This window comes from Agelaius tricolor, unplaced genomic scaffold (assembly GCF_023055355.1).
Source record: "Agelaius tricolor isolate 1412-34295 unplaced genomic scaffold, bAgeTri1.0.p SCAF_1, whole genome shotgun sequence".
In the NCBI taxonomy this organism is placed as follows: domain Eukaryota; kingdom Metazoa; phylum Chordata; class Aves; order Passeriformes; family Icteridae; genus Agelaius; species Agelaius tricolor.
Window position 1 is genome coordinate 56,404,749 of NW_027269261.1, and position 19,487 is coordinate 56,424,235.

The window sequence follows — 19,487 nt, forward strand, 5'->3', positions numbered from 1 at the left end:
TACTTCAGAGGAGGTTGAATATGAAATTCCTCACCCCCGGCCTAAATAAATGAGACTCTTACCTTAATTCAGTGTTTCAGATGATAGGCAAGAGTTGCTATGACTGAAAATCAAATTTTGGCTTCCATCAATAATATTGCCTTTGCTAAGATTACACCCATAAAGAAAATTTGAAGAACATACCTTGGTTTTTTGGGGTATCTGTAACAGTTGATATAAATAAAAGAGTGGAAACAGGAAAGATCCAAAAGTGTTTTCAAATGTTATGTTATTTCCCAAATTAAAAAATCAATATGGCAAACTAAAGTAATATTTCCTATTTTCCTTGCATCTGGCATTGATTTTAATGCTGACCAGTCAGCTGGGGGTTTGATTATGGGAAGTGATTAAATTGTATCAGGTGCTTTCATATTTACATCTGACATTCTGTAGGATCAACTTCCTTCAATCACTTGTTGCTGAGCATGGGCAGTTTGATGAGCTCCTGCTCAGGTTTTCAGACTGGATTAAGCAATTTCTTGCTGAACTACAAGCCACTTCAGAGATAAACACAGCTGATCAACAACTAGCTGCATCTCACAATAAGGTAAACTTCTGGATGTAAATGTTAAAGACAGAGAAATTGTACAGTGCATTTGGCTAAATCCTCATCTAGAACTAGCAAGTAATTTATTTGTGTGAAAACCTATATGCCGTTGCAGTCATGTACAGACTTGTTTTTTGACAGTTTTAAAGCAAAATTGTAACCCTGAACTTTTCCTACTGAAAACCCCTCAGTAGTGCTTGTTTCACTCATATGTTCAGTACTAAAATGTTTACTGAGCTCTTGATTTGAAGAAGAAACTCAGCTCTGTTTTCTGTCTTTCCCATAGAATCACTCAATGGAAGTTGAAAGTAAGAAACAGGAGTTACGAAGTCTGAAGGAGCATGTAGAGAAATTGGGGTCTTTCAGCAGCCCAGAGGACCAGCAGACCTTGCAGGGAAAGACTGAAGATTGCTTTCAGATCTTCCAGGAGGCGAGTCAGATAACTAGCCAAAGACAGGAGGCCCTGGATCAGTTGCGAATATTCCTGGAGCACCACAGTGCTGTATCAGGAGTGCTCCAGCGGCTGAGGCAGACAGTGGAGAAAACAGGAAATATGGATAAAGCTAAATCTGAATTACTGGAGAAGGAGCTCAATGGTGTTATTAAGGATCTTAACAAGTTGGAGTCTGATGCTTTCAGTTTGGATGGTTCCCTTACTAAGGCTCAATATCATCTGAAACACAGCATTTCTGGGCAGAGAACTTCCTGCAGGGCCATGGTGGATAATCTGGGTGTGGAACTGGAGGCAGTTCAAAACCTGCTGGGAACCAAACAAAGTGAGGCAGAAGCTCTTGGAGCCTTGCAAAGATCTTTCATGGAGCGTAAAGAGCAGTTACTGAAGAGCATTGAAGATACTGAGGAAAAGGCTGACAAAGAGGGCCTGAAGGAGACAACACTGCAAGCCCTCCAGCAAAGGTAAAAACATTGCCACTTTCACACTTGATTGCAATCTCTAGACCTTTTATTATTAAGTGGAGGCATGTGTGTGTTTCCTACTTAGGTACTTTATTTCTTGCCAGGCATGTGTATTTACTTAATAAAATTTTGTAAATAAGTGAACTATTTGGATGCACAAAACACTAAGCAAGTCCTGCTAATCTTTTATATTGAAAGAATAATCATGAAAGTCTATGTCTCAAAAATATATTTTGTCCTAATGAATCTAAGATCCAAACAGCTATTAGAAATCCCATATAACATAACTATCTCTACCTTGCAGAACTGAAGATTGTACATGGGATGATGGAATTAAAAACACTTATTGTAATAAAGTATTAATCTAAATATCTGAGTATATTTCCAGGTGACTGTTTGAGGGGGATGTACATATATATCTATATGATTTTATAGCAGTTTATGTATCAGAAAAATTACATTCTGATCCCAGTTCTAGCAGAAAAAAAGCCCCAAATATTGTAGGAAATATTAGAAAAAGGAAGTTTTATGCACAGTAGCACTAAGAGCAACTGTTTCATTCTTTCTTTCTCCTCTCTCTTGCAAAAAAACAAAAATTAGTGAAGATAAGTTATATGAAACCGGTCTTTTAATGATCTTTTAACTTGCAGATTGAGGATCTTTAACCAGTTGGATGAAGAATTGAATTCTCACCAGCATGAACTCCAGTGGCTCATGGACAAGGCAAAACAAATAGCCCAAAAAGATATCACACTTGCTCCTGAGAGTGACAAAGAGATAAATCGCTTAGAATCTCTGTGGAAGGATACCAAGAAAGCTATACATGAAAAGTAAGTAGATCTTTAGCTTAAGCTAAGAAAGGAGAAGATGGGGAAAGAGACACAGTTATTACATGTAATATCTTCTTGCTATATTAGTTATAATGAAAAACAGGGCTTGTTGGTTAAGTACTTAGTAGAAGATGGAAACACATTGACAAGAATATTTGTACCATTTGTACTTATACTATTAATAAGGCCACAGATAGGTTCTCAGTACAGTATGACAGATATACATTTTATTACATACATGCTATATTGCATGTTATTGTTTTCTGAAAGATAAGAATTCTCCACTGAGCTTTTGCTGTCACTCTAGCTGGCACATATTCTCCTTCTAGTGTAAATTTTCATTCCCTATTGGTCATGTGTTTCTGACAGTTCTATATTTAGTGGTCCTAGATAATTTTTTAATTTAAGTATTTCTATCTGCCCTAGGGGATGGGTTTATAATAATCTTTAGTGTGTAATCAGTTACAGTGTTTGTATATGACACAGATGATCAGTTTTATCAATGAAAGTTGATGATCAAAGAAGCTAAAGAAACCAGAGAAAAGTTTTATTGTACCCTTTTCTTTGTCTTAACTGCCTCATGATCATCTTTAAAGAAAACCGGCAGTGTTTTCTCTCTCACATAGACAGTTTTAGACCCTCCTGAACCTGCTTATTTTGGAGAGCTCTTTGGAGCATTCAGAGGAGAGCCAGCTTCTAAAACAGTTCCTCATCTTTTTTGACAGGGTCATATTTCCAAAAATCCTTTCATTGAAAAACACTGTTTTACAAATAGACGTTGCGTATATCCAAAGTATCAGTTTTGCTCCTCTCTCTTCAGTATAAACACCAGGAATGGATTGAATAGGTCTTCTTCCTCTGTCCATTGCCTGAGCATAAATAAGGTTTCCTAGAGAGAGGATGGGAATAAAATTAGGCTTGTTTTTAGCAGAAGGCTAATTTATTCTCAGTAGAAGGGAGGTAAGTTGAATATAACATTTTAGTCCCAAAAGCATGCATCTGACAATGGGAGGACAAAATAGGCAGACCTTACCTTAGTATGCATTGCTTTAGTCTTTATTTCTGCTTCTTTTTACCCAAAAAACACTCCATGTTAAAGAAAAAAGTTGTTGGGGTTTTTCTTAAATTAACTGTGAGTAGCACAATTGTTATAATGTAGTTTTCAGTCAAAAAGATGCTAAACTTAGGAACTGAGAAGCCTGAATTCTGGTTTCAGTCTTTTACTGACGTCAGTTTTAGTATCTGATACATATGAGATGGCAATTCACATTCATTTCTCTTCAGTAAGATGTTTTTTGATGGATTGACAGTGATTTCTAAACACGAAATATTAATATTTCCTTGGCTGCCCAATTCATGTTTAGTACTGCATCCTGGTTTTCCCATGGTGAATTGCTATGTCATGTTCTCTATCCTTCAGAAGCATGGCAGCAAGTGGTGCTAACAGCTTTTTCAAATTACAGAAAGGAGCAGTCCTGTGTTCTGATTGATCTGATGAAGGAATATCAGAGCTTGAAGTCAACAGTAATGAAAGTCATAGACAGTGCTAACAGTGCTTCTGTGACCAAATCCATATGGAAGGATCATGAAGATGTCAGGCGAACATTATCAAAGGTAATGACATATATTTTCCTTTGAGGAATTTTAACAATTTTTTTGATTGAATTTACTTTTTTTTTTAAAAGATGCCCTTGAGCTGTGTTTAAAGCTCCTTGAATTCACTGTCAAATCTTATCATACTGACATTCAGAGTTTAAATTGTACTGATTGTGATGAGGAAAGAATACAGCCCTTTTTACATTTTGGTGAGATCTATTAATCTATTCTTAATGGAAATGCCGATTCTTAATATATGGAAAGGGTAAGTGGAAAATAGTGGATAGCTCTTTATATAAAATACATCGAGAATATATTCCTACCACAGTATGAAAGGATAGTTCTAGTCAACATATTTCAATGTTTTTCTATATTGGGTAAATTTTGGAATAGATAAAATGCCACAAAAAACCCCCATGAATTGCACACATTTCTGATGTGTAAAATTTTTTTGTCTCTCTCTTTTGCTGAGAGGACTTCTGCCATGGTGTATAATGTTCATACTAGCCATTGTGCAGAGATAAGGTATTTGGATCCCTACACTGTATTCATTTCACTGGATAGTATTTCAAAGATACTAAATTGTGCTGTCCATAAGCCTGCCAGAATAAACAGTTCTGAGTTTAATTCTGTCTGTTCCTTTGGAGGATAATTTAGTTTGGAAGGCTGTTGAGCTCTTGATTCAAAATCTTTCAGTCAGATCTGTATAAACCTTATTCTAAACTGTGTGTATTTATGGCCTCTTTCTATTAGATATCTTAAAAGAATAAAAAAGCCAGAACAGAGCTCACCAGTCTAAAAAGAATTTCATTAAACTTCCACATCATTCCTTTGAGCCTGGAGCTGAGGACAATTCCCTGCTGCAGCCATGGCCACAGATAGTGGTTCCAGTGCAATAAAAGTTTTGGCCATAGTGCATACAGATTAGTAGCTTATTGTTAGTACTGCTTTCTAGTACTTGCTGTAGAAAAAAGCATAAGATTCTTACTGTGATCGGGTCTCAGCATCTCACCTTTTCAATGACAAAATTAAATATTTCCCTATGCCTGGGGTTGCAAAGTTAGTAGCCCTGAAGCCCTTATCCAGTTCCTTTCAGAACTCATCTGTACTTTTGTTTTACAGAATGTCTAGTAGAGATATAGTGTTTTTAATCCTAAATTTTATTTGCAGCACCCTCTGCTTACCTTGCTATAACTCCTGAAGTGATTATTCAATAATGAAGAATGGAAAGACAAATAGAAAAATGAAATTTCCCTAAGTCCAGAAAATATCTGGTTACCAAGTAGAATAAATTCAAAATTTTTTACTCCCACTTGTGTGCTTTATTTATGAGAACAATCATCCTATATGATTATGCTTATGAGAAAATCATGTCAGTTTCTTTGTATTTTGTGGAGTAGTAAAATATTAGATATGAAAATTAACAAATTCATAGCACAGGTCTAGGTATGGGTACCTGGAGAACTGATTTTTCTTTCTTTCTTTAAGGCTTCATTAAACAACCAAATATTTATGTCCACAGCATGAAGCTGCCAAGAATGATCTAAGTGATAAACAAAAAGACCTGGATACTTTCACCAATAAAGGAAAACATTTGATAGCAGAACTGAAGAGAGTGCATAACTGCGATTTCAGTGCACTGAAAACAGATATGAACTCCGTGGTGGACAAATGGCTAGATGTAAGAAACTGGTGTTTATATGACAAATACAGTTTTTAAGTTTGGCTAAGCTTACAATATTTCTCTTGTACAATTGTTTAGTAAAATTGACTAAGAGTAACTGTTTAGTAAAATTTACTTTTAAGTATAACTCAAAGTTTTAATCAGAGGGATTTGGTGTCCACTCTATGTACGAAGTTGTGACATCAATTTGATAAACTTTAAATGGTGTTTTACAGCAGTGTATGAAAGCTACTACTGTAAATTTGCTCACTGTGCAGTTCCAAGCATGAATTTGGATTGGACTCACACCTAATACATACCAGCAATACTTCACTGAAGTAAATTGGACTAATAGTTCAGCAGGAAATTACATTAAGCTAAACACGAAAGATATTAATGTGTTGAGAAAGACTTCACTACAGGAGAGAAACATAACATAAAAGCTAGTTACAGAATCATGGATTGGTTTGGGTTGGAAGGGACCTTGAAGATCTGGTTCCAACCCCTTGCCCCCAGGGCAGGGGCATCTTTCACTACACCAGGTTGCTCAAAGCCCCATCCAACCTAGCTTTCAACATTTCCATGGATGCATCTACAATGGCTCTGGATAATCAGTTCCAGTGTCTCACCACCCTCACATTAAAGAATTTCTACCTAATGTTTTACATTTTCACATTTGTACTGCTTTAGTACCAAATTACTACATTGTGGTAAGAAGGATAAATGGGTTTTTTTGGAAAATAAAGTTTATATGAACCTGAACTCTTTTCCAGTAAAAAAATATACAAATATTTGGAAGGAAACACATAAGATTTGTGTTTCTTTTTATGATCTGGGTAAGAAAATTGAAATTAGCATTCAGGACTTAGAACTAAATCAAGGAAAATTATTTTACCCATTTACTAATTATTTTTGATGCATTTGTAGTATAACTGTCTGCAAAATTGAGTCTAAAATTAATTTTTGAATGGTATTGACATATTCTTCTTTCTTAAAAGGTATCTGAAAGACTTGATGAGAACATCGACCGACTGAGTGTAAGCGTGTCTCTATGGGATGATGTCCTGAAAACTGGAGATGAATTGGATGGATGGTGTAATAAGTGCATTTCTCAGCTGAATGAAGGCATCAACAACTTCAGTAACAGTCAGAGAATGGAAGTCCTCCTGAAAGATTTCCAGGTTCTTACCCATAAATCAGTGATTAAAATGTTGTGGACCAAAATGTCAAGTGATGTTCAACACAGAGAAAACACTTTGCTGTTGCAGACCTCTGTGTTCTCTGTTTAAATGGTGGTACCCAACAGCTAGATAAGAGCATTCCTGTCCTTTTTATTAGAAGGTGTTTGCTTCTAACAGAAACAAGAATGGCACATCTTACTAAATCAAAGCTCCATAGTTATTTTGGCTCTTGCAGTTATATTTGGCTCTAGGCTGAATTCTGTTCCAGTAAAAAACAAGGAAAATTTTAGACAACTTAAGCTAAAGTTTAGCAAAAAACTGAGTAGTTTCTAAAACCTCATCCAGGAAAGTAGGTTCTCCAGACAATAAAAGAGATATCAGGTCAATCATAGATTGGGCCATATTCTACTTCGTTTGGAATAAATTATGTCCTTAAGAAGATGCACAGTGAACATATTCAAGAATTGTGGTAGAATATAAACATTGATAAATCAGTACTTTGCTCAAGGTTGAGCTTTATCGAATGCCTTACGTAGCAATCCGACCACCTGAATTCATAGCTGTTAAAACTGATTTGGAGTAAAAGCAGACTACCCAAACCACAGGTGTACTTGATGTGCAGGAGGGCCAGAATAGCAGATGTGATCATTGAGTGTTCATTTACAGTCACAGAATGCATAATACGTTTTTTTGGTACTTTGTTTTGCAAAGGCCAAGAGGAAGAGCAGTTTGGTGACAGCAGGGTCCTGCCCTTTCTGCAATCAGAAATAGATGAGCATGGACAGCATCAATCAGTTTACCCCTTCTGTGGCCCAAATTAGTGGTCACTTTCTTAACTGCCCACCTAATATTATATCCTCCCTAGCACAAAATACCCCCTAACTATTCTTCTGGGCATTCAGGGCAGATGTTAAGTTTGGCAATTGAATCCTTCAGTGGAACCTAACACCCCCAGTGGATACTTCCAGTCAAATAAACAATGACATTTTCATAATTATTTTCCCAGTTTTAACAAACAAAAGCTTTTAGAGCATTTTAAATGCAATAATTTATTTTAAAGGAGGGGAAAATTACTTTGAACTGAGTCTAATAAGGAAAAAGAGATTTTTAGAGCACAAAATTAGTGCAGTGTTTTCCCTGTTTGCTAAGCTGTGTTTACATTTTCTTTCAATTTTGAAATTGATGGAGAATACTTCTGAAAGTCTGAAAGTTTGTTGTAGTTTGGTATGAAACTTTGACCACATCTCTTTTCAGTCTGAAGTCAAGAATAAAGAACTGAAGTTGGAGCAACTTAGTTCCAAAATTTTGGAACTTAAAGAGCTGACCCATACTCAAGAGCCTCCTGCAGACCTCCAGGTAAAATAAAAACATTGGCAACCACGGATTGTGTTCAAATAACCAAGAAAATATTCCTTCTGAAATTTTTGTCTTTCCTATGCTGCCTTTTTCTTTCAAGGTGACAGATGTAGCATTATTATTTTTATGTAGCATGACTATTCTTTGTTCATATTTCTCTAGGTAACCTTGATTTTTTTGTATCAACAGTATGTCATAAAGTAAGTGAACGTGAGGGTTGTAGGAGTATTTTTTTAATAAATCAAAATAGAATAAATAGTTTATAATGTAGCTGATAAGATATGAGACTACAGATATTCTCTAATCTGCACATTAAGCCACATCACACATGAGTGCATGCACAGTTTTTTTCCTTGACAGGATTATGAGGCAGTAAAATATGTTCATCTGCTTTGTTAACCAAAAAGTATTCTTTAGTGGACTAGAATAAGGGCCCTGAACTAGCTCTTACAAGAAAAACATACAACAATGAACACAAAGGTGAGCTGTTAAACTTTTGGCCAGATACTTACTTCTATCCACTAGGGCAGTCACAAAACCAAAGTATGACTATTTTGGCAGTTTGATTTCAAACAGAAATTGGTATTTGGGATTATTAACTTAATGTCAGAAATTCAAAAATATAAGCTGACTTCTGTAATTTCCATGGGCAGGGATATATCTTGGTATATATCAGGTTTTACTGGAAGTTAATGAAGTTAATGAAACACTCAAGCCTTGCCCATATTTTGGAACAGGCTGCCCAGGGAGGTTGTGGAGTCTCCCTCTCTGGAGAAGGAAAAAAACCCATCTGGATGTGTTTCTATGTCACCTACTGTAGCTGACCCTGCCTTGATAGGGAACTTGGACTAAGGAATCTACAGAGATTCCTTCTAACCCAAAGGATTCTGTCAATCTGATTTATATATAGTACCATATTATGACCGACTGGATTTACTTCTATTAGTGATATGTGCTCAGCAAACATCTACTGTAATTTTGCACGTTCCTGACTTTGAACAGGTTAAGGGGCAATACCAGGTTATTTTTTGTACTGTCTTCAATTTCCACCTGCCTTATACTGAGATACTTTAAGCCTCAGTGCTCTTAAGGCTCACTCCCCAATTGATATTTATTTTTATCTAGCTATTTGAGTGTAGGTCATGTTCTGTATATATGGCAAATTAGAAAAGGGGAAATACCAACTTTTCATTTTTCAGAAATGGATAATAACTGCAATAGTTTGCAGTCTGGCTTTTTATAAGTTAGTATCCCTTCTTTGGATTATTGTATATCTAAGACTTAATAGAATGGTTGTCTGTTTGTAGGTATGTAAGTATCTCTTTTACAAGTTAAACTTGTAAAGAGAACAAAATTATCATTGTGTCCCTCTTTCCTACATTCCATTTTTTCAATAATCATTTACCGTAATAAGCATTTTTATTGCTAAATGCCTTAATACATAACATTTTGGGTTTAGTTTATAGAGTCAGATTTGAGGCAGAAGTTGGACCATGCCAAAGAAATATCAGAGACAGCAAAAGAGACACTGAAAGATTTCAGTACTCAGAAGATGCAGTTACAGAAGCTGATTGGTCAGATGACAGACTGGCTAACTCAAGTGGAAGAGACACTGTTAAGCTGTGCACGTAACCTGGATCCTGAAGCTCTAAATAAACTAAAGGTCAGTGCTGAAGAAAATCAATATACTTTTCCTTATGCATTTTCCTTATGATCTTTGGGGATTTTTTTTTCTGAGCTTTATACTTAATTTTCCTCTGATAAAAAATGCATATCTCCTGCACAGCTGCTAGAATATTAGCAAATAATACAGTGATTATTTTTAGGAAGTACCACCAATGAACAAAAGTTCTGATTTATTAGCTTTTTACAAACTTTTTAGAAAATTTTAATGAATAATACCGTCTTGTGGCAAGAGCTGGTTTTGTTACATTGAACTCCTTGGTCATTACTCCAGCATGTTTTCAAGTGCATTGACTCCCATTCAATAAGTTATGAAATTCATAGCACATCACAGTAAAAGACACTGGTCCAAATTCAAATTTAATACAAACTTCTACCTCAGAAATCCTCCTCTCTCATTAAATATAGCAATTCTTTTTTCTACATCCAAGCGGTCTCTTGACTGGATGCAGTTATGCACATCGTAACATGACAAACCACATGGAGGTATTTAAGTGTGAGCACAGTTAATATTGATTTACTAGCCAACTCACATTTAATTTTCAGAAAACGTTTCTCTCAAATTGTGTGTAAAGTCCCTCTCATTCAGAAGTCCTGCCAAATACCAGTGTCATACTGCATCCCACATGTACCTTCAGACTTAGCTGAATACATCTATTTCTATTCAATATGCTTTGAAATGTGTTTATTTATAAGAGAGTAATAAATCATGAGAAACAACACTTTTCACATTTCTACGATAGCTCTTTAGTTTCAAGGATTCATCTCACTTGGAAAATTCAGGAAACACAATCCAGTGCCTCTTCCCTTCATTGTGTCTGGGATGACTTATAGACCACAGGAGAAAAGAACATATGGCAAGAGTAGGAATGCTTGAGAAAAAGCCAATTCTTTTGTTTCTTTATAAATATCGTAATTATGTTGTAACTTCATTTTCAGGAAACACAAAAGGACCTTCAGCTTCAGCAAAGCAACATTGACTCAACCCGGGAGACCCTCAACAGCCTCTGTCGCAAATACCATTCGGTAGAGCTGGAAGCTCTTGGTGGCACTGTCTCTTTGTTAATAAAGAAGTATGAAGCTGTGAATCTGCTCTGCTCCAGAACACAGGCCAGGATGCAGGAGTCCTTGGAAAAACATTTCCTCTGTGAGTCCTCAGGCTGGTTCATATGAGTGAGCTGTTATCCCGCAGCCGTGAATCATTCTGGAGTCTGCCAGAGTTTCCAGTAACATCACTTGTAATTACAACTTCATTTTTGTATGGAGCCTCTCAAAAAGTCCTGTTACCAAGTGTTCATTGGATAACTGCTATGAAACAAAGAATTTTACATAAACAGAATTCAACTCTAACCATGTGATATGCATGAAAATCCACCTTTCCTCACTATTGGGATTCACCTCTATTGCATAAATACACTTTGTTTACTTGCAATAAGGAGATATATATATATATATATATATATATATATATATATATAAATAAATAATATATATAATATATATTAATATATTATATATTTATATATTATAATATATATAATATATACATTGTATATATTATAATATATATAATATAATTCTATATTATAATATATAATATATTTATTATTATATAATAATATATAATAATAATAAATATATATATTTGTTATATGGTATATATAACAAAATGGTATATAACAAATGCTTTTATAATGTAAAAGCATCCATCTCAAGTCTTTCCTGGGCTCCCTGGATAGTCAGTGGAGAAGAGTAAACAACTTTTAATCTTGTTTATTAAGATACTGATTTTGATTTTATTTAGCATGAAACTGGGATGTATCAAACTGAAATTGACTGTCAAGGGCAGCCTAGTAAGACTGTTGAAATTTGGACATTTACAGTGGAAATATCTAGTTCCTTATGAAATTAATCCTACTCCCAAGGTCATTGAAGACAATTAGACCTGTTCTGTTAGCTTTTATACACTGTTCCTGAAGGATTGAATAAAACTGATTGAAAAAGAACTGTTTAAAACAGCTGCATAATATTGTGGATAATGCTGTATCTTAAAAACTATTCTCTTCTCTAAACTTTTTTATTAAATAAGACTCTATGCAAGAATTCCAGGAATGGTTTTCTGGTGTGAAGGCTGCAGTAAAAGAATCATCTGACAGGTCTGGGGACAGCAAAGCCATAGAGGCAAAGCTACATGACTTGCAGGTAAAGTGAACAAATTAAAACTACTAGTAATTAACAATTTAGTATAGGAACCAATAATATCTCTAAAATAATTTGTAGATGCTAGCACAGTCATTGTTTTTGTTCTTAAAAAGGTAATACAAAAATGGTTTGAGGCAACAGTGTGTACTGTAGAGGTAATACAGTGAAAACTGTGGTCCCTCTTCTGAGAGATGAGAATTTAATTTCTGGGAAGTTTATGTGTAACTACAAACTATATACTCTTGTTTCTGATTATTAATATTTTTTCCTTTTCTCTTTCTTTCTCTTCCTTTTCTTTTCCTATTTTTATAACACTTTTACATATTCAACATTTCAGATTAATACTGATATGTCAAAGATTGTATGTATATACTTTTGATGAGACTGAACATAAGTATCAGATACCTATTGTAAGCAGCCATAATTCCTGAAGCGTGTAACATCTTGAAGAGATTATTAAACTTCAGAGAAAGCCATGGCCACCTTGGGATCAACTAAAAAACTGGATGCTGTGAATTGCAGTACCACTTAATAAAATCTTATTTGAACTATCTGCTTAGAAACTTTTCCACAGCTAAACATGGTTGTCATCTTCTTGGAGAAATCTGACCACTTCTCATAGAAATATTGCTTATCTTTAATTATCAAACCTTATGTGTTTAAACTATATTCTTTCATTGCACAGGGTGTGCTGGATTCTATTAGTGAAGGACAGAAAAAATTAGATGCTGCCTGCAAGGAAGGAGAAAGTTTATATGGTTGTTTACCCAAACCAGTTGTGAGCCATATTCAGGAGCAAATAGCAAAGTCTAACCAGACCTTCCAGGAATTTCTCAACCAGTGTCTGAATGACAAGAAGGCTCTGGAAGCTTGTGCCTCACGCCTGGGAAAGTGAGTAACACCAGTAGTAACAAAAGACTGCATGAAATGGTCTGGCTTCCAAAGTGCAGGGCAAAAAATGAAATTATTTCCAGTTGCTCTAGTCCTGTTTGCTTTTTTCTTTGGAAGTATTTAAGAGAAATTTAAATTCTCTGATAAAAAAAAATAAAAAACAACAGGTCTTGCTCCAAGGGCATCAATTTAGTTAAATGATGAAAGGTCAGGATCATATATGCAGAAGTTCTGTGTATCTTATGAAACTCCAAATCAGCAGTTGGGATTCCAGTAATTTAAATGACATTTTCTGGACAGAAAATGTGTGATGAAGTTCATTTCTGCCCTGGGGTTTGTAGATAGTATGCATTTTAAATGTGTCTGTTCTGTTCCATTGCAAATAGACATATTTCCTAAAGAGCCAAGAAGAAAACACACTTAAATTACTGCTTGGGGCTTGAATTTTGAGAGTTAAAATATTTTCCAACCTAACCAGATTCAAAACTGTTGCTAATTGAAAGCAAAGTTAGTGTGGCAGTAATGGGTAAAACAGCAGGATGAGAGGGTGTGCCTGCATGTAACAAAAAAGGTTTCAAAGTTAGGGCCAGAACTTGTTTTGCTGAGTTCTGAGCAGTCAAGATTCCAGTTCTCTTCTGTAAGGTAAAATTGAAAACACACTTCAGATGTTCTACAGATAAGTGTTGACAAGAAAACCACTGTTACCCACTGCTTGATCTTAGACTAAATCATTATGAGAATTTGAAAAAAGCTTTCTTTTGGTCAGCTTTTATTGAATCTAGTAATAAATAAAAGTCCTGTCTCTTTAAATTTTGGAGGCTTCTGGTCTGCCTGGAGTTCCCATGATTTTGCTGAACATTTTTAGAGAGTTGCTGAATATTTTTAGACTAGTAGTCACCGTGGAATTATGTTTTGTGTACAACCCTTATTCTCGAAGCTTGGAATTAATACCCAGTCTTGTGGATATTAACTTCTTCCAACTTTACTCCACTTGAGAAGTATTTTTTAAAAGAGTATTTATCTGCTCTGTAGCTTTGAAGATCAGTACAAGAAGCTTGCCCTGTGGATGCATGACATGGAAGAAAGAATAAGCACAGAAGCCTTAGGAGAGAACAAACAGCTTGTTTCTGAGAAGAAGAAGGAGGTGCAAAAAGTGGAAAAGTTCCTGGAAGAGCTGCTGAACTCAAGGTATATTGAAAATACATTTTCTAATACTCTCACTTTTTCCTCTACTAAGGCAGAAGTGAAATTAAACTGTTGGGTTAAAGTGTATTTTTGAAAGCTAGAGGAATGTGTTGGAAAATGCTCTGTGAAAAGAGGCTGAATCCACATATGTTGAGTTCTTATGAATTTCAACAAAATCCAATATTTGCTCTTGATAAATTTATAAAAGCTCATCATACTTCATTAATAAATGGAAAGTGAAAAGTGTAATTTTTAAAAATAAAAGATAAAAATACTGCTTTCAAAAGCAATAGTGAAAATTACATTTATCATTATGTCCATTTCAAAATTTCTTTCTGTCTTGTAACATTCAGATCCAGTCAGGTTAGCAGAATCCCCTTCCCCAATACAGCTTGCCCAATAAAAGAGCTCAAAAAGCATTCACATTAGCTGTGAAATCTTTCTAAAATTCAGACTTATCCAGTAAATGATGAAGTAATTGCCATTTTGAGTACGCAGAGTTTTTTCCAAATTCTCTTTTCATCATTGGTGAAGGTAGAACAAAAACAGTAGTCAATTTTCCAAGTCTCACAGCCTCTTTAAAAGAAACACCCAGTCACTCCCTATGGCCTTGAGACTGATGCAAGACATTTTGGTTTGATGTAAATTCCCTCTAGTCATCAGGTATCAGGAAGGGTGATCAAGTAGATTGAGATTAACTGAGGCTGTAGAAACCCAGCTTTAATCCCTTTTACTGACTCTTGTACTGAGTCTGAGTCATTGTCTAATCCTGGACAAATGACCTTTTTGACATGCCTTCCTACCTGTCCAAGATTATGAACTTCTTAGAAGCTTTGGCAGGTACAAAAGGGTTTGGGTTCATATAGAAATGGAAAGCTTGACCACTGAAAAGAAAAGGTAGCTGCTAAGGTAGCTTTTAATTTAAATGTTTGTGATCATCCTGAGCACCAAAATTCTGCAAGAAATGGCACTGCACACAAGAAAAGATATTAATAGGTACACGCTGCTTATACTCTTTCAGTCTCTCCTAAGTAATTTTTTCAGTTAACTGTGAATTCTTATCACTGGGTGAAGTAGGTGTTATTCAGCAGCCTTCATAACCTCTGGCAATGGCTGTAATACTTCATGTTTTCTGAAACTTTTAGTGTTATTATTTTCTTTCAGGGACTCTTTCGATCAGCTCTCCCAAACGGCACAGACTTTAAATGAAGAAGGCCATGGTGCAGGGAGAGAAGTACGTCTGGCTTCTCAACATCTCACCAACTATCAAAACATGGTCAAAAATGTCAAGGAGAAGCTGAGGACATGTCAGCTTGCACTCCAAGAGCATCTCATTTTTGAGGAGGCATTGCAGAGTATGTGGTCATGGGTGAAAGAGGTCCAAGATAAACTGGCATCATCAGAGAGCACTATTGGAAGCAAAGCCACCTTGGAAAGACGATTGACACAAATTCAGGTAAAGAAGGGTAGATAAAATAGATATTATGCATCAAGATTAATGTTGGGTGTGGGCCACTTCAGTGGGAAAGGTGTATTTTTATAATTTGTTCTTTCAATAGTTATGAAGAAGAGGATCATAATTCAAGGTTATCTTGAAAAATGGGGATGGGAAGTAGAAAAACAGGATGAAGTTTAATGGAAACAGATGTCAGGTATTACATTTCATTAGAAATAATGAGCTATGAAAATGTATATGCAGGTCCAGAAAGCTTTCTAATAGAGGGGAGGCCTTGGAATAATTGACAGAGTCTCTCTGTCATGGCTGTGGTGTGTCTACCACAGGAGGTCTTCGGGAAGAGGTTAGATAAACAGCTAATAGGAGAGATTAGAGAGAGAGAGATCATTAAGAAATCTGTCATGGGCTTTCCTGAGGTTTCTTCTAGCTATTACTGCTATTACTGTGCAGTGCTTCACCTACTCAGTATCTGCTGCAATGTGAGCAGTATTTTAGGTTGACCAATGCAGTGAAAAACCTGTATAGCTGTGGGAAAAACTACTGGATCACTTGCACATGGCAAGGTACAGGCCCTTAGAAGAAAAGGTGCCCAGGAATTCCTACTGGATATGACTGTCAAGGATGGATGAGCTTAGAGAAGATGGTGTTCACTGCTGAAAGAATAACAGCTCTCATCTCTCATCAGGTTACATTTGATATTTTGACCTGTTTTGCCTCACAGGAGATCCTCTTACTCAAAGGTGATGGTGAGGTTAAGCTGAACATGGCCATTGGCAAAGGAGAACAAGCACTTAAAAGCAGCAATGAGGAAGGACAAAAAGTGATACAAACTGAGCTTCAGGCACTGAAGGATGTATGGAATAACATCATCAGTACCTCAGTGAACTGGCAGAGGTAAGAATCCCTGAAAAACACAGGTCAGACCCTGCCATCTTTGCTTACAGAGGATGATGCCTTACAGCATGTGGAAGTACATTCATTCATTATTGGTATGTGAGGGGAAATTTGCATTATCAGGGAGAACCAAAATTGACTGGGAAAAATACACAAAATTTCCTGGAAAAGATATTATGAGTTGACCCTATCAGATGAATCAAACTTCATATGAGATGGTACTTCATATTGATTTAAAAATTAATAAAAGTCACACCAATTCATACAAAGAAAAATCTAGAAAGCACTTTATGAGTTTTTGAGCCTGTACTTTGGCAAGACCAAGAACATGTGACAGATATTTATCTACCTTGTCCATACATAACCCAGGAAAGGTTTCTCAATTCTGTTTTTCATTATGTTTCTTTGATTTTAAAAAAAAATCCTAATACCAACTCCAAATAATCTTTCTTGCATATTAAGCTGATTTCATCTCATCTTGACCTGTGTGGAAATGGAAAGTTTTTCTTACTGCCTGTGTGAGATAACTTTATACATCTGAAGGCCACCATTATCTCTGTTCTAGACCGACTTATGTTTCTCAATTTCTCTGTGGTAATGCTTTCTAGGCCTCTATCACACCTGTTTTGCTATTCAAGAGATTGAAGACTATCACCAGTTTGTCTACATTTTTTCTTAAAGTAAAAAAACTGAAAATGGTGCCACTTTCTTAGCTGCACCAAAATTGCAATTTTAATAGTATGTAGAAAGTTATAGTGGGCTGTCTTAACGATGTCACTCAAATTTCACCCAATTTTTATCATAAAATATTTTTTAGATTAGGTTAGACTATGGTATTTCGAGGGAAAATCTTACCACACACTTGTCTATCTGTAAGTCCCATGAAATGAGAATTACATTCCTCAACATGAATCCCAGAGAGGTATGGTGATCTACTAGGAAAAGCAATATATAACAGAAGGGAATATATCTTATAAATTGCAAATGAGTCTATAGATAGACTCATTTACAATTTATAAGATATATAGTCTATAGGTTTGTTCTTTCAAAACTTACCAGAATATCTCTTAATTGACAGTACTTTCATAGGCTGCTACATATTTTATTACTCTGATCATAAAAAACTCCAGTAATGTTCCGTATTTTACTTTGCTGAACAGACACTAAAATGTGCTTTTTATTAGTCTGAGGCAGATAGATTGCTCATGTAACCTGTAATAGGGAAGCAGCAATGTTGGTTGTACAAAGGGGCCCAAAAGCTACAGGAATTCTAAAATAACTTGGATGCATGTTGATGTAGGAAACAAAAGCAAGATGGAGAAAAAAGGTATCTTCTAAACCTATTGTATATGGCTATGGACAGTGTAACAATTCAGGTATAAGCAGCCTCTTTTTTTTCTTTTTTTTTTTTTTCCCAAACTGTTTAAAAGTTCTCATCTGCACTTTGTTTCTTTTAATGTAAGCTGCCTAGATTCCGTCATTAGCCAGTGGAATGACTATCTGGAAAGGAAAATCCAGCTGGAACAGTGGCTAGAAAAATTGGATCACAAAGTGGAACAGCCTTTAGAACCACAGATTGGTCTGAAGGAGAAGTTTGCTCAGCTGGACCATTTCCAGGCTATCGTTTCTGAGATAGAGGATCACTCTGGTGATTTACAGCAACTCATTGGAAAAGCTGTGGAACTATATGAAAAAACAGAGGATGATTCCTTTGGAGATGCAGCTCAAGAAGAACTAAAAACACAGTTTAATGATATCACAACTGTAGCCAAGGTAGGAGAAGTATCTCCATTTCAAGTAAGTTAAATGTTTGGACATTTGTATATATAGCTAAAAATCTTTGATTTTTGTATTTTTTAGTAACTAAAGGATTGGCTGTGAATAATCTTGCCTCTGGTATAGTTGAGTCTAATGAAAACATTGAATGAAGTTTACTAAAATTTAATGGAATGCAAAAATGGTATTGAGAGTTGAAATTGCTGTGGTTATAATTTTGGAAAAGTGAAGGCCATATATTTTGTTCCTAGTTTCAACAGTAGAATACAATAGTATTTTTGATATTCTGACATATTTATTGTAATCTAATTCTTTTCATTCATTCCAAGCACTTTTTTTTTCTTTACCTAGAAAGGGAAGAATAAAATGCCTCCCTGAGCAGGAAACATACTGTCATAAAGATAAATCCTATTGTCAAAAAGATTTATGCCCATATTTTGTGGTGTTTCAAGCCACTAAGCACTGCACATGCTATACAGGTATTCTGTTTGATTTCTAAGGAAAGATATGTGAGCTTACTGATACCTTCTGCCAACCAGATCATGAGAGTGAAACGTCTTGCCTCCACACTCTCCTTGTACTGGTGCTACATTTTGGTGTGAGCAATGTACACAGGGATGCATGGTTTCCTTTCCTAGGAGTCTTTTGCTTCCCTAGAAGGCTGTTTTGGTTAGAGTCAGGTGCATGTGGACATTTTCTTACCCTGTTGCTGCATAAAATGCATTGAGCTATAAAAACATTAAGAATTTGCTTTAGGTCTTATTTGTTTAGCTAGTAACTATCCATTGTCTAGTTGACAGTGACGCATTCTGAGGGATTATTTCTGATGGTTATTTTCAGAGGGAACAGCAGGTCTTGTTAATCTAACTTATTTTTTAATAGCATTTGTTGAATGAAGAGTTACTCGAACTTTAAAATAACTGACTTTAATTTGGAGGTGGTTTAGTTTGAAACTGGCTCCAAGAAACTTCAATCTAGATTACAGTATCTACACAGGGGTAAAAATCTATTTGATTAGCTCATTTCACTTTTGGTTAGTTTTGATAAACATTCATTAGTGCTATCTCAGAATAATATAGTTTACTCAGTCAGACCAAAGGCAAACCTCAACCACTGTACTCTTTCACTGTGTCACAGTAAGATAAACTGACCCCACTCTAAGCTTACATTAAAAAGCTAACATGGAGCCAGGAAGCAGCTGCTTCAGGCAGTTGTGTCAGGGAAGGCATACTCTTTCTGCAGGGTAGTTGGCTGATGTGATGGTCGAAGTAGG

General features: G+C 35.6%; 1 protein-coding gene across 19 annotated transcripts in view; it reads left to right on the top strand.

Annotated features, from left to right (window-relative positions):
* Positions 1-19,487, top strand: part of SYNE1 (spectrin repeat containing nuclear envelope protein 1) — a 289,195-nt gene that overhangs the window by 118,684 nt on the left and 151,024 nt on the right. For all 19 annotated transcript variants that reach the window (XM_071435338.1, XM_071435390.1, XM_071435430.1 and 16 more), the window contains 15 exons: positions 433-586; positions 873-1,501; positions 2,152-2,331; positions 3,795-3,945; positions 5,450-5,608; positions 6,589-6,771; positions 8,026-8,127; positions 9,587-9,790; positions 10,750-10,957; positions 11,900-12,012; positions 12,698-12,903; positions 13,936-14,091; positions 15,253-15,544; positions 16,266-16,438; positions 17,902-18,211. In XM_071435338.1, the coding sequence (XP_071291439.1) occupies positions 433-586; positions 873-1,501; positions 2,152-2,331; positions 3,795-3,945; positions 5,450-5,608; positions 6,589-6,771; positions 8,026-8,127; positions 9,587-9,790; positions 10,750-10,957; positions 11,900-12,012; positions 12,698-12,903; positions 13,936-14,091; positions 15,253-15,544; positions 16,266-16,438; positions 17,902-18,211 (3,220 nt within the window). The remainder of the gene's footprint in view (positions 1-432; positions 587-872; positions 1,502-2,151; positions 2,332-3,794; positions 3,946-5,449; positions 5,609-6,588; positions 6,772-8,025; positions 8,128-9,586; positions 9,791-10,749; positions 10,958-11,899; positions 12,013-12,697; positions 12,904-13,935; positions 14,092-15,252; positions 15,545-16,265; positions 16,439-17,901; positions 18,212-19,487) is intronic.